The 16,126-nt window shown below is 45.4% G+C and overlaps 1 protein-coding gene across 4 annotated transcripts in view; it reads right to left on the bottom strand.

The window, feature by feature from the left end:
- Positions 1-16,126, bottom strand: part of EDC3 (enhancer of mRNA decapping 3) — a 66,732-nt gene that overhangs the window by 6,761 nt on the left and 43,845 nt on the right. For all 4 annotated transcript variants that reach the window (XM_032174932.2, XM_058427990.1, XM_032174934.2 and 1 more), the window contains one exon: positions 3,320-3,473. In XM_032174932.2, the coding sequence (XP_032030823.1) occupies positions 3,320-3,473 (154 nt within the window). The remainder of the gene's footprint in view (positions 1-3,319; positions 3,474-16,126) is intronic.

Genomic DNA, 16,126 nt, shown 5'->3' with positions numbered 1-16,126 from the left:
AACACTGCATGGCACCTGCCATACATTAAACTTCAAAATTACTAACCACGGGTCTGATTTCTCAACATCAGCAACTGCTGCAAAGGACAGGAGATGGACCTTTGGATAGTTCAGACACTAAGAGAAAAGACTGGCACAAGGACAGCCAGCCCCAAGAAGCTGGCTAGAGAGGAGTGTGACTTGGTAAGGACATTCAGCTCCTGCCCCAAAACTAATGTTTCTGGGAAGCCACTTAATGGTCTCAAAGTGCCTCCAACAGCGGCTCCGGGAGGAGGTGCAGGAGACACCAGACACACAGGCCTGATGCTCTTTCAGAGGGCACCTCACACTACCCCCTCCTGTAGGCATTTCCCTGGCTCTTCTTCCCTGGCACAGGAGAGCCCAAGGATCTAACAGCTAGGAAGCAGGCCTGAATCAAAGGACAAGGAAAAACTAACACTCCAACCCCCAACTCGAATAAGATGAGGGAGGTGGAAATCTTACATCTGGCTTGGACTAAGCCTGCTTGAATTAAGATCACTTCAGAATCAGGAGATGCCTTCCATCCAAACACACTATCAGGCCCAGAGAATGAAAACAGGCTGGAGTGAGGAGCTACAGAATTTATCTGCAATATCAGTTTTCTGGCAAGGACTCCCAAACACCATGGCTGGAAGCGCAAGCCAAGGACCAGGTTCTATTTCGCAAATAGGGAAGGGGCCCTGTGGGAAGCAACATCCTACCATGTGAAGCTTTGGATCTGTGAGTGCTGCTCAGGGAAAGGAGGCTTTCCTTGCCCCAGTGAACCCAGATCTGCCCTGCTCTTTGGAAGCCGCCTCCCGACTCCAGACACCACTCTCCCACAAGGTTGCCCACATCCTCCTCTTTACCGACAAATCCAATAGGCACTTGTCAACTCTAATTTTGATTGATCTCTCAGCAGTACCATTGCCGGCTATTCCTTTTTTCTTCAAAGACTACTTCCTTGGTTCTTACACACTACCCTTTTGGTTTCTTACCTCTCTTGCCTTCTTCTTCATCCTCCTAACTGTGCCTTACATGCCGATGTTCCCCAGAATCCCACCCTAGGCCCTTTCTTTTCACACCTTCTCCTTACATGATCTCATCTACTCTTACACCATCTACAAGCTGACAACTCCTAAATCTCTACCATCAGCTAAGACCCTTTTCTGAACTTCAGATCCTTTTTTTTTTTTTTTTTTTTTTTTTGAGATGGAGTCTTGCTCTTGTTGCCCAGGCTGGAGTGCAGTGGCGTGATCTCAGCTCACTGCAACCTCATCCTCCCAGGTTCAAGCAGTTCTCCTGCCTCAGCCTCCTGAGTAGCTGGGACTACAGGCACCTGCCACCATGCCTGGCTAATTTTTATATTTTTAGTAGAGACAGGGTTTCGCCATGTTGGCCAGGCTGGTTTTGAACTCCTGACCTCAAGTGATCTGCCCGCCTTGGCCTCCCAAAGTATAGGGATTACAGGTGTGAGTCACCGCACCTGGCCTAAATTTCAGATCCTTATAGCTAAGAGACTATTTGGATATCTCACAGGTATTCCAAACTCCACACATCCAAAACAAAACCCACCATCTCTCCTAAACCTGCTCTTCTTCCCATGTTTCCTATCACAGTGAATGTTACCACCATCCAATCAGATGTCCAGGCTAGAAAACTTGAAGTTCACTGATTTCTGACATTATACTTTCCATTACCTCTAAAATCCATTCAATTACCTTGCCCTGCTGAATTTACCTTAAAAACAACAACAAAAAACCCATCTGTCCACTTCTCTTTCTTTTTTTAAGAGACCAAAAAAAAAAAGAGAGAGACAAAGTCTCACTATGTTACCCAGGCTGGCCTCGAACTCCTGGGCTCAAGCAATCCTCCCACCACAGCCCCTGGAGTAACTGGGATTATAGGCATGCGTCACCAAACCTGATTTGTCCACTTTTCTGATCCCTGCTTCCCTAGTTGGGCCACCATCACTTGGCCCTGGCTCAGTTTTCTAAGTTTTGCAGTTTTCTACCTGATCTCACTGCCTTCAGTCTTGCCTCCATTGAATCTACTGTCCTCATTGTAGCTAAAAATCATCTTTTTAAAACACAAGACTAACCATGTCATAGCTCTACTGAAATCTCTTCAGCAGCTCCCTACCACTCAGCTGTACTGAGGCCCTACTTTCCAGCCACACAGTGACTTACGGATTGCCAACAACCATGTGCCATGGTCTCTCGATTCTCTCTGCCCTTGGCACATGCTACTCCCTGTACTTAGAATACCTTCTTCTTGGCCAGGTGCGATGGCTCACACCTGTAATCCCAGCACTCTGGGAGGCAGAGGCATGCAGATTACCTGAGGCCAAGAGTTTGGGACCAGCCTGGACAACATGGCGAAACCCTGTCTCTACCAAAAACACAAAAAATTAGCTGTGCATGGTGGCACATGCCTGCAGTCTCAGCTACTTCATGAGGCTGAGGTGGGAGAATCGCTCAAGCTCGGGAGGTGGAAGTTGCAGTGAGCTGAGATTGTGCCACTGTGCTCCAGCCTGGGTGACAGAGTGAGAACCTGTCTCAAAAAAAAAAAAAAAAAAAGAAAAAAAAAAATGCCTTCTTCTTTCTCACTTGCCCCTGTTAATCACCCCTTGTTCGTCAGGGCTCAGCTTGGATGCCACTGCTCCAGAAGGGTTTCTCCAGCCTGGGGCAATAATATGGCTTACTGGAGAATTTTGTTTCCTCTACCACAGCACTATACTTTCTAGAGACCTCACTGGGCTACTAGTGGAAAGGCACAGTATTTTATTCTTCGTGTCTCCGGTATCTAGCAGAAGGTTTGGCACCTGGTATCAGTCTGTCTACAAATAAAATAAGGCACTGCCCTTGATATATGAGCATAAGGGGCAGGTGAGAAGGTGCCAAACTCCAGCTCCCCTACTCAGCTGTCAGTGTGGTTCTGGAAGCTCTCAGGTATGGAGACTGATTTGCATCCCAGCCGCGCAAAGTAAATGATGAGTGCCAAAGGCCAGGTCTCCGAAGGTTCCTAGAAGGAAGGCCTCTGATAGTTAGCAGGAGTCTCAGGCCAGATGGCTGCTATCAGGAAAGAGAGGGTCAAAAGGCAGCTTGCCAGAAGAAGAATGAGGACATCTAGGAGATAGGTCTAAGGAGGGGCAAAGAAACCTCACAGCATCCAGGAAAGTGACTTCAGAGAGATACTCCCATCAGATAAGCAGAAACTGCCTAATGAACTCGTGTGTGTGTATGGGAGGCACTGTGGTGGTGGCCAGGCAGAGCATCCTTACTCCACATTGAGTCCCTGCCAGTTTACAGGCATTTACCTGTTGGGTCCTCCAAGGAGGGTCAGTGCCATCTGACTGGCACACACACCTGTCATCTCCAGTCTCCGCTCCAGGGTCAGCCCATGCTTCTCAGCCACAGACAACAGCTTTTTATGCAGCTCATAGGAAACACTTGGGACAACCAGGCCAGAGTCTGCAGTTCAAAAGGAGAAGAGAAAGGGAAAGTGACTACAGAAACCAGGTCCAAACTGGGTATACTCTATCCAAGATTCTGCAAACGCCAACATTTTACCATGGACCACCCCTGGCCCATCCTCTTCATCTTCCGGGACTAAGGCACACTCTGCAGCTCTGCAAAGCTCAAGTAGTGACTGGTGAACCAAGTAACAACTTGTTCCAGGTCACCACAGAGTGGGGACAAACTTAAGCTCCCTTAGCAGTTTAGCTTTAGACCACGAAGGCCAAATCTACCAGGATATATTTAGTGCTATCGAGACCAGCACACAGCCTATAACAGCAACCCATCAGGCACATGAGAAGAGAACATGATTTTCCCAAAGTGGGGGAAATGCCATCTTGGGCAGAGGGGTTTCCTCACAAGCAGGCCCCTTGTCCTTCCTGAGAAGTGGAACCAACACAGACACTAGCTAACCCTAACGGCCCTCTGGTCCCTGCTGTTCTCCTCAACTGTAGGGCAGGAGGACTTGTTCCATCTGCTTCCCTCTTCCTCTTCCTTCTCTCTTCTATTTACCCCTTCCTTTTTGATTAAGAAACTCAGCTAGCAAAGTTGTTTTCTCAGATAATTTATCATTTTCTCCCCATTTGAGTTGGGTGTAACCCAATACTCACGAAACAGGGAAGGAGTACAAGTTAAGTAAGCTATGGCTGGCTTTAAAAAAGGGTAACTTTTATAAAAGTTGGGGAGAATTAGTCACTGAGAGTACACTGTGGAAAATACTTGGTTTTTCAAGGCTCAAAGCCAACATCTACAGCAGCTGGTGTATGTGAAGAAGTCTATAGTATTATTATATGCACCAGTGTCAACATACCAGGAAAGAAACAGCAAACCCAAAAATCTGGATCTGCAATGGACAGCTCTTACCTTGACAACCAAGGTATTGCTCCCTCCAAGAAGCAAATGCCATCTTACAAATGCCAAAGCCACTGGGCTGACCAGCAGACCCTTTCCCAAAGAGCCCCACTTGGCTTCACCGGCCAGTGGACCAACCAATGCAGATTCCAATCAGCAAGCCACTGTGGGACTGCATGTCACTTGCTTTGTCCAGCTAGACCAGGTACCTTTTTAGATCCTCTGTCCTCAAGTATACTGGACTGTCAACTGCCTGAGGTAAGGAAATTAATGTTTTCCTTCTTCAGCCTTCGCCCTCTCAACTTGTTCCAGCTACACTTATCAACGGAGTTGAGTTCTTATCAGGTACTCAGACATATAAATGATGCAAACCTAGTGCCATTTCTGGTCTGGCCTAACTCTAAGGTAGAAGAGTTAGGGAATAAAAGTTAATAAAAGTTTTCAGTACATTTATCTCATTCCATTGTTCCAGAGCCCTGTCTTAGAAAAATCTGTTTTCTTCACTGGTCCTGTCAGGAGAAATCTCTTGAGGTTCTATCAGGTCCAGTCCTACCTGCATATTCTTAAAACCATAGAGAATGAGGCTATAGCTTCATGTTTTAACAACAGGAAACCAAGCACAAAGACTGAACCTATAGGACCCAGGTCTGTATCCTCTCAGGGAAGGCAGAATAACAATGTCATGTAATGATGATGATAAAAAATGTCTAACATATCAAATAAACATTATCCTGTTGACTAACTGAGCCCCTCTACCTGCCCAAGTCCTATTCCTGGGCTGGGGAGAGGCAACAAACAGTGCCATTAGGAGCACTGAGTCTCTCCTCCCACCTCTTTCTGAAATGTCAGTCATTGGTATCTCAGATGCCAGTGCTGGAGGCTGCAGCCTGACCTTGCATGTCAACAGCTGATTAAAACAGCCATTTTTATGGCCTGCTTCAGACACGCACATAGTATCAGAGCTAATTAGGCTGAACAATTTTCAAAAGTCCTAAGCCACTAACAACTCAAACCTGTCAGACAAGTCACGCACCTGACTACTTCAAACACCCTCTTTACCTGCAGAGTCACGCAAGGCAGAGCTTTCACTCGTCTATGCATTTCTTCACCTATTTATCAGAACTCTTTCTGTTAGATTTGAAGTGGGGCAGGGCAGTGAGTCTTTGGCCTGCTACTCCACAAATCAAGCATTCTTTCTAGGTCTGGCTCTTGTGCTACGTTACAGGCAGGCAGCCCCTCCTCTGCCCCCTCATTCTGAGGGCTCTCTGGGAGCAGGCAGAAGCATTTTCTGCTAGCTGTGCCCTCATAGTCCTTAAGAGTACAAAACTTAATGGTACAGGAGAGGAGACATCACCCCCCACCGGCTGGCTAGATGTTGCTGCTGGAAGCTGTGAGTCTCTTACCATCTCCTCACTGATCTTTGTTGGGGGAAGGGGCACTGTTGGTGAATCAGCATATTTTTGCAGCCTGGAGAAAGACAAAGCCAAGAGCCTTTCTGCTCAGAGTCTGGCAGTTATGGGGTCTAGAACTCTACTCTGATTGTTCCTCTGAAAGGAACGTACAAACACCACAAAATGTTCCTTTTAAACATTTATACACGTAAGTCCAACCAGTTGGACTGGCTTATCAGAAACAGACCAAGGGAATAAAATAAATTCCAAAGGAAAGGAACCAAGAACATAGCGTGTAAATTGGAAACAACAACACTGCTACTGCCAAAGCCTGAACATGGGCCAAGTCTAATTATGTTTGAGTTGGGAGGTAGATCTTTATTGTTCGGGAATCAAGGCAGTAAAATCAGTTGGTGGGGTTTCTTTGAGCATTAATATGTATTTTACAGCTGCTGGTGAAACAAGAAAGGGAGAGATAATTATAACCAGATCGTGACAAGCAGAGAACTTCTTAGGATCTGATTGACTTTAGGGTATCAAGGAAGACAACAAGTACACTCAGTACAGGCCAGGAAAGAAAATTCCTCCTTGCACACCTGATTTCCACTGCATGAGGCTGGGGCTGTCTCTTCAGACCATGGAACGCAGTGGTCCAGCAGTGCACGTGCTGGCTGCAGTCTGCCCCTTGTCAGGTCATCACTTTGGCACTGCTCATTCCAGCACACAGCATTTCAGGCCTTTCCCTCTCTTATGGACACATATGCGCGTCCCCACTCCCCCCTACACAGACACCCTTCAGTAGTACCATGTCCAAGGTTCCTCTCTCCTTCAGACCTGCCCAGTCTTTCTGTTGTGTAACAAGGCTCTCACAACAAAGTGTTATCTCAGATCTAACTCAATCCTCTCACTGATTGGCCCTTTAATTGGAAAGGCTGCATGTGTCCCAAGTCTTATTAATAAGGAGCACAGCTCATTTACAGGCATGGGATTTCTCCAGGACTATGACTTCTGACTCTCTTCTGCGGCAGTCAACAAAACTGAGTGCTGATGTCACACTGGTTCCTTTAGGGATATAAATCCACTGGTAAATTTATACCCCCTGACCAGCAATGTACAGACAGTCCCTGGAGATCTACACTAAAGCTACCACAAACTGGTAGTAATGCAATTTAGTGTCAAGTGTTCTCTGAAGGAAGGATTTGTTATAAGAAACCTAACTACACATTCACAATACTCTTTATTATGACCCACAAGACCTGCTGTGATCTGGCCCGTCTACCTCACTACCTTTACCTGGTACCCAACATGTACCCCAGACCCCTTGGCCACCTTCTGGTTCCTAAATTCTCCAAGTTCCTTCTGGCCTCAAGAGACAGTTCCCTTCACATGCTTTCTCCATCCCAGCACTTTATTCTCTCTTCTGGGGCTCTATTCTCTTTTCCAACGCTACCCCTACACAGCGGGCTCCTCATCTGTCAGGTGTCAGCACGCTGCTTACTTCCCTTCATTGTATTCAATACATCTGACTCCACTCTTAAGTGGGAGTTGAACAATGAGAACACATGGACACAGGGAGGGGAACATCACACACCGGGGCCTGTCGGGGGTGGAGGAGGGATAGCATTAGGAGAAATACCTAATGTAGATGATGGGTTGATGGGTGCAGCAAACCACCATGACACATGTGTATACCTATGTAACAAACCTGCACATTCTGCACATGTATCTCAGAACTTAAAGTGTGTATATACACACACACACACATATATATATATACACACACACATATATATATTATATATATAAAAATCTGACTCCCCACCTCTTCCCTTCCCCACTTACAACTAGATCAGCCCCATGTCTACAGTGGACCTCATTCCTTCATACTAAAGCTCCACTGGAACAAGCTTTGAACTTTAAGAGGCAAAGAACTGCTCAACAAGAAACTTACTAATTATGGCCGGGCGCGGTGGCTCACGCTTGTAATCCCAGCACTTTGGGAGGCCGAGGCGGGCGGATCACGAGGTCAGGAGATCGAGACCATGGTGAAACCCTGTCTCTACTAAAAATACAAAAAAAATTAGCCGGGCGTAGTGGCGGGCACCTGTAGTCCCAGCTACTCGGAGAGGCTGAGGCAGCAGAATGGCGTGAACCCGGGAGGCGGAGCTTGCAGTGAGCCGAGATTGCGCCACTGCACTCCAGCCTGGGCGACAGAGTGAGACTCCGTCTCAAAAAAAAAAAAAAAAAAAAAAAGAAACTTACTAATTATGAAGGGAAAAATTATCTTTACAAGGAAGAAATCTAGTGGTCAACACCTTACCAAGTGGTCAAACAGCCCCAGTGATGGGACAAGGGGATACAATGTACTCCCTGATGTGACGCCTTGAGAAAGACACAGCCCTACCAAAATCCTAGAAAACATGTTTAACATGAATCAGATCAAAAGGAAACAAACAACACATCAAAACTAAAACATTCTGCAAATCAATTGGCCTAGATTATTCACTAATATCAGTATCACAAAGGACAACAAAAGTTGTAGGAACTGTTCTAGTTTAAAGGAAACAGAAGAGATATGACAGCTGAATGTAATGTGCAATGCATGATTAAAAATACAGCTATAAAGGATATTACTGGGATAATTGGGAAGTTTTGCATACGGAGTATATTAGATTTTTGTAATAATTTAAATTTTGCTGAGAGCAATCTTGTAGTGTGGTTGTGTAGAGCAATATATATCACACTGAATTTATGTGCTGTGGAAGTATTTAGGGATGAAATCTAATGATGAGTACAACTAAATCTCAAATGGTTCAGAAATGTGTGTGTGTACTCGTATGTATTTATTTTATATAAAACAAATATGTCACAATGTTAACTGGTGCATCTAAATGAAGGGTATATGGTTGTTCATTATACTATTCTAGCAATTTTTCTGTGTTTGAAATTTTTTCCAATAAAAAAAGTTGGGGGGGGTGGTGCCAGGCAAGTGGCTCATGCCCAGCCAAAGAGTAATCCCAGCACTTTGGGAATCAAAGCGTGGGCAGATCACTTGAGCTCAGGAGTTTGAGACCATCCTGGGCAACATGGTGAAACCCTATCTCTACTAAAAATACAAAAAAAAAAAAAAAAAAAAATTAGCTGTGGGTGGCAGCGCACATCTGTGGTCCCAGCTACTAGGGAGGCTGAGGTCGGGGAAGCCCAGGAGGCAGAGGATGCAGTGAGTTGAGATTGTGCCACTGCACTCTATCTAGCCTGGGCAATAGAGTGAGACCTGTCTCAAAAAAGAGTTGGGAAGGAAAAAGGGAAACAAAGTTAAGTGCTTCCAAATATGATTTAAAAATGTTTACAGAGTAATAGTACATCAAGCAAGTCAGTGGTGAAGTGGGGAACAGCTGGGGAGATAGAGAAAATAAAATGAGTAGAAATACAGAGACCGTTCCCAGTCTTTTTTGTTGTTGTTGTTTTGTTTTTGTTTTGAGACAGAGTTTCGCTCTTGTTATCCAGGCTGGAGTGCAATGGTATGATCTCAGCTCACTGCAACCTCTGCCTCCCGGGTTCAAGTAATTCTCCTGCCTCAGCCTCCCCAGTAGCTGGAATTACAGACATGCACCACCACGCCCAGCTAATTTTTGTATTATTAGTAGAGACAGGATTGCACCATATTGGCCAGGCTGGTCTTGAACTCCTGACCCCAGGTGATCCACCCGCCTCGGCCTCCCAAAGTGCTGGGATTACAGGCGTGAGCCACTGCGTCCGGCCCCCCAGTCTTATAATCTAACTAGAAACAAAAAAATACATAGGTGCAAACTTCAGAAAATAACACAACAGCCTTAAACTGTGTTATCCTGAGCACAAGTGCAAAGTATCAATTTCAAATCAGGAGCTACAGGTAGGAGATGTCAGGTCTCAATGTGAACTATGCCTTGAAATACAGGCAGGACTGTAGTCACAATGAATAGAAGAGGGACTCCAGGTAGGAGTGGAGAGCCATGAACTTCTCAGAGGCCAGAATGCATGTGACATGTGCAGATGAAAATGTCCCTGCCTGAAGCCCAGAGGCTGGTATGAAGGCTCAGTGTAGAGCAGTGGGCAGGGCCAAGCTCGGAAGGTTTTAAAAGCTGAGCTGTTTTATGCAGGATAAAGTTGACAGGGGTAGAAAGTAAGAACAGAAAGACCAAGGAGAATTGATTTCAAGGGACATAGGGAACCTATAGGGTAGCATAAGGAAGTAAAAGGTCATGAAAATTTCAAATGAAATTTTGAAGGAAGGAGAGACTCTGGGGCCAGAATGAATACTACTGAGGATAAAGAAAAATCTGTTGCCAAGGCTGCTACAGAACACAGTGTCTGCATATTAAATTAGAAAAAAAATGACCTCCCTAGTCCTTTCCAGACCTTTTTTTTTTTTAAAAAGACAAGAGTCTCGTTCTGTCGCCCAGGCTGGAGTGCAGTGGTGCAATCTCGGCTTACTGCAAACTCCACCTTCTGGGTTCAAGTGATCCTCCTGCCTCAGCCTCCCAAGTAGCTGGGACTACAGGCATGTGCCACCACGGATAGCTAATTTTTATATTTTTAGTAGAGACAGGGTTTCACCACGTTGGTCAGGCTGGTCTCAAACTCCTGACCTCAAGTGATCCGTCTGCCTCAGCCTGATTGCTGAATTTCAAGAGAATAGTATATACATAGAAATCTAACTCCTTTCTCACTCTGTCTAGGCACCTGTGGCTCTGGAATGGCAAGAGGGCACATATTAGCAAAGCAGTCACATTAGCAGGGACCAGTGCATTTCTGGAATGACCAATGGGCAGTTTCATAAAAACTCAGGTGTCAGGCTGTAATGCACTAGGCTCCAGATCCTCTAGCCCCTGGTTTGGGCTTAAACTCTTGGAAAACATGTAAGAAGCACAATGGTTCATTACTGGGCTAGGAGTCCAGCCAAGACACCTATCTTAACAGTACTGCTCTAAAACTTCATGAGATCACCAATGATCACAACCAAGCCCTTCAGGCCTATGACAACCATCCACCCGATTATCCAGGCCCAGGAACTCTGAAGGATTCCAAGGTAAAGAAAGGGACTGATACATTCTTCCACACCTGGCACTGAACGATCTGCTAGAGCCTGAGGTTCCCCAACTCAACCAAGTCACTGTCAGGGAAGTCTGCCTGCTGGAGACACAAATTTAGAAACTAGGCTCATTACCTATGTTCAGTGAAAAGTTGTGACACTTTGTAGAGGAGCACAGGTTTATCCAGTGCAGGTGTTCTGTCCAGAACACCACCCAGAATTTATTTCCTGATGTCTCCCAGAATGACATCCTTGTGGCACCTGATCTAATCCATACACATACAGCTGGGGAATGAAGTTGGGGAGGGGGTTATGGGGAAACAAGGCAGGACCCTGCATGGGTTGGGTCTATGGGTGAGAAGGCAATGAGATGCTGACCAGCTCCATGGTGGTAGACACTTGATTCTCTCAATGGGAAGAATTCTCTGCAAGAGTACAACAGCTGCCAAAGGAGACCTCACTACCTCCAGGTAAAATTCTTCAGTGGCACTTCTAAACTCCAAGATTTATTTCTTCCTGAATTCCTTCTGAACACACATGCAAAAAAATCAAAACAGATTTTTTGACTACCTATTTTTGAGGAGATAAAAACACTGCTGGTCTTGAAATCCTTAGACTACTTCTAGAGGGACTCTTGGTGACAAGAAGCAGAGGAAGGCAGCTACGGCTCAGAGGCAGGAATGGAATGCCAGCTGTGAAAGAGACAACTGCCAACCTGGAATTTTCTGAAAGCCAAACTTGTCCTAAGAGCTAGATACATCCCCATCAAGGCTCAAAGACTTAGCCGGCCAGTGTGAGAAGAGTAGAGTCACAAAGCAGCAGAAACAAATCATGTGGCTTCACCAGCTGCCTCCCCTCCTAGCAGAAACCAGAAATGCCTTTTCCAAAAGAAATGAGTATTGGTAAGAGGTGCTGGAGCTCAGACCAGAGCACCTCACTCAAGCTTACCTGGATCATTTTTAAGAAAATAAGCCCGGCGCAGTGGCTCACGCCTGTAATCCCAGCACTTTGGGAGGCTGAGGCGGGTGGATCACGAGGTCAGGAGATCGAGACCATCCTGGCTAACACGGTGAAACCCCGTCTCTACTAAAAATACAAAAAATTAGCTGGGCGTGGTGGTGGGCGCCTGTAGTCCCAGCTGCTCGGGAGGCTGAGGTGGGAGAATGGCGTGAACCCAGGAGGCAGAGCTTGCAGTGAGCCAAGATCGCGCCACTGCACTCCAGTCTGGGCAACAGAGCGAGACTCCGTCTCAAAATAAAATAAAATAAATAAATAAATAGGAACTCTAGTTCGGGTCATCCTCACACACTTGCTGTTCCCTGAATCTCAGCACACAGTGTGGAAGTGGATCATCCTTCAGGCAAAGCTACAGAGATGGCTGCACCAAGAGTACCCTACTGCCTCCCATCTGGGCTTTTACATACTTGAAGACAGAAGAGGGCTGCACAGTAGAAAACAAATGGTGGAGGTTAAAGAAGTCTACCCGAAAGGAAAGGCTCATGAACAGAGAATTTATTACAACAGAGGGAAGGAAGAATTCTAGTCATTTTTTTTAAAAGTTGAGATAGGATCTTGCTATGTTGCCCAGGCTGGTCTCAAATTCCTGGCCCCAAGCAATCCCCCAACCTGTGCCTCCTGAGTAGCTGGGACCACAGGCACATACCATCACACCTTGGCTAATTTTATTATTTTTTTTTTTTTGAGACAGTGTCTCACTCTGTCACCCAGGCTGGAGCGCAGTGGCGCGATCTCAGGTCACTGCAAGCTCTGCCTCCCAGGTTCACGACATTCTCCTGCCTTAACCTCCCGAGTAGCTGGGACTACAGGTGCCTGCCACCATGCCCGGCTAATTTTTTTGTATTTTTAGTAGAGACGGGGTTTCACCATGTTAGCACCCTGGCTAATTTTTTATTTTTATTTTTTGTAGAGACAGGGTCTCATTATGTTGCTTAGGCTGGACAAGCGAGCCAGCCTCCTGCCTCAGCCTCCCAAAGTGTTGGGATTACAGGTGTGAGCCACTGCAGCCAACTACACTTCTGTTATTAGTATATTTACATATTTGGTTCGGTTATACTCAGAAGCCCCTAAGGTGATGAACTATGACTTACCCAGAGTATTTAAAACAGTGTCTGGCACATAGTAGGTATTCTACAAATGTTGATGCTTTGAAATAATCTTACTGAGGTGGCCTTTGCAAATTCACATTTGAAGTCAAATATTTACTGAATAATAATTACAAATTGGGTATTGTGCTGGCTACTTTTCCACATAATCTCATTTAATCCACAGTATTAGCCCACTTTATAGATAAGGAAACCAGCTTAGTAGCCTCTCTTTGGCTATATAACTTTTAACTCCTCATTAAAGCTCTTAATAATCAATAACTCCCACATCTCCCTATCCCTCATTGTAGCAACTCTTGCCTTTGCTTTCTCTGGGCTCAGGCACAAAGCATTGCAGGAGGAAAGAAAAAAAAGGGGGGGCGGTAACAAAACCATGTAGGCTTGGCCCACTATAAATTCGTGCAATCTAATGATAACTTGACTTGCTGCCATTCTTCCTGCCTCATGGGTTCAACACCTCCAAATCCTCCTGTTCACTCAACCCCATTTTCAATCATCATAGCCTATCAAATTGCTCTCTGTTGCTTCCCTCATATCTTTGTGTTCCTTTCCATTCAATGGTCCAAATCCCTGGTATGTAAATTACATCATGAGCATGACTGGTCCTGCTCTCGTCTCTTCTCTCCCCTCTCGTTCCATCTGGAATCCTACCACAAGACCAGTCTTCCTAAAAGAGATTTGGATCACGTCATTTTCCTAACTAAAAGCCTTCAGTTGTTCCCTATGACTACATGACAAGGATAGCACTGGCACACAAGGCCCTCTGTGCTCTAGTCCAAAGCTGTATTTTAGTTCCTTCTACTCCCCAGCACAAACCCTCTGCCCTGGCCAAGCCAGCTAATGACCAGTCTCCCACAGAGCCCTTTACTCATACTATTCACCTGCACCTGCCTAGCCTACCCATGAATATCTTCCTCTCTCTGCCTGGTGAAATCCTGCCCATGTTTCAAGGCTTCCATCATGAAGCCTTCCTTGATGCAGCCTACAGGACCTCTCCTGCCTCTCAACACCTAGTGCACTTAATGTCCACACTTTCACTGGACTCTGGGCATATATGGAATCCTTCCATCTCCTATTACATTTTTATAACTTAAAGGCAAGGACTATCTTAGAGTCAGTTACACACAGTAAACATAATACAGTGTTTTGACTGACCCAAACTGTCTTAAAATATTTCCTTTAAAATATCATGAGTGTTAGGCCAGGCATGGTGGCTCATGCCTGTAATCCCAGCACTTTGGAAGGCCAAGGTGGGCAGATCACCTGAGATCAGGAATTCGAGACCAGCCTGGCCAATATGGTGAAACCCCATCTCTACTAAAAATACAAAAATTTGCCAGGTGTGGTGGTGTGCACCTGTAATCCCAGCTACACGGGAGGCTAAGGCAGGAGAATCACTTGAACTCAGGAGGTGGAGGTTGCAGTGAGCTGATACTGCACCACTGCACTCCAGCCTGGGTGCCAGAGTGAGACTCTGTCTCAAAAAGTAATAATAAAAATTTTTTAAAAATTAAAAAAATAATCTTATGAGTGTTGAATAAAGATTCTTCTCTGAAGCCTTACCACTTTACTAAGCAGTATTCTTTGGGGAGTTCTCACCACTGAACATAGAGTGCTCACACACATCTAGTGTTTTATATTTAAACTTAACACATGCATGTAGAATCAGTCTTCAAAGAATTTCAAATTACAAGTCTGGATCCAGAAAGACCCTGGCCAGTCCAGAGTGTGATCACTGGACACCATTATTTAGCAGGGCAGGCCCAAACTAGAGAAATGTCTGATGATCCGTGACTGCTAGAGACAGAAGCCCTGCCAAAGAACCTGAAAGGACTTTCCAGAGAGAAAAAATTGGGGTTAAACAAAGAGCTAAATTTAGTTGCTTCCTGAATGGTTTTCCCAATCAATAGACCTAAAACAACACTGTTCCCCATCACAACACACACAGCTGGCAAAGAGTACTGCCAAGAAGAGTATGAGCAATTAGTGAATAATAGCTTATGTACTGTTGGTTGACACCACTTAGCATGAAGTCAATATATAGGGCACCAGCAGCAAGCTGTCAGAATCCTAAATCCCAAGCCATCACCAAATGGGTAATAAACGTGTTGTTCTTTTGCTACCGTGGGGATTAGTACAAAAGTACTTGGTATTCTAGGACATGAATGCCACAAGGCCAGACTGTGGGAGCTCTCCAAGTTCCTTCTGTAAACTGCTGGTCCATTCCTGAGACAGTGCAGTACTAAAGAAAAGACTACAGAGATGTCCCTCAACTTACAATGGCTGTTATCCCAACAAACCCATCATAAATTGAAAATATCTAAGTTGGAAATGCATTTAATACACCTAACCTACCAAACAAACATCATAGTTCAGCCTAGCCTACCTTAAACCTGCTCAGAACACTCACAGTATCCTACAGTTGGGCAAAATCATCTGGCAAAACAGTACACTGTAGAATACTGGTTGTTTACTCTCATGACTGCATGGCTGACTGCTGTGACTCCTGCTGCTGCCCAGCATTAGAGAATATCATACCTGCATATCGCCAGCTCAGAAAAAGATCTAAATTCATAATTTGAACTACAGTTTCTATTGACTAAGTATTGCTTTCACATCATCCTAGAGTCAAAAAATGGTAAGTCTAACCATTGTAAGTTGGGGGATCATCTGTAGTCTATTTGCCATTAAATTGCCCTTCTCTTCTTATATTTTTCCTCATTTTTATTCACATTTAGAAGAGAAAAGGAGATGTGATGGGTAAGGTTTTTGTGTTTTTTTTTTTTTGAGACAGGGTCTGGCTCTGTCACCCAGGCTGGAGTACAGTGGCATGACTGGCTCATTGCAGCCTCAACCTCATGGGCTCAGATGCTCCTACTTCAGCATCCTGAGTAGCTGGGACTATAGGCACGTGCCACCATGCCCAGCTAATGTTTTCTATTTTTTGTAGAGACAGGGTCTCACTTTGTTGCCCAGGCTGGTCTTGAACTCCTGAGTTCAAGCAATCCTCCCACCTTGGCCTCCCGAAGTGCTGGAATTACTGGCATGAGTCACTGCACCTGGCCAATGGAAAACCCTTTACCAGCTGGGCGTGGTGGCTGACGCCTGTAATCCCAGCACTTTGGGAGGCCAAGGCAGGCAGATCACTTGAGGCCAGGAGTTTGAGACCGG

Source organism: Hylobates moloch, unplaced genomic scaffold (assembly GCF_009828535.3).
Source record: "Hylobates moloch isolate HMO894 unplaced genomic scaffold, HMol_V3 SCAFFOLD_14, whole genome shotgun sequence".
NCBI lineage: Eukaryota > Metazoa > Chordata > Mammalia > Primates > Hylobatidae > Hylobates > Hylobates moloch.
The sequence above is the reverse complement of the archived record's forward strand: the minus strand, read 5'-3'. Positions and strand labels throughout refer to the sequence as shown.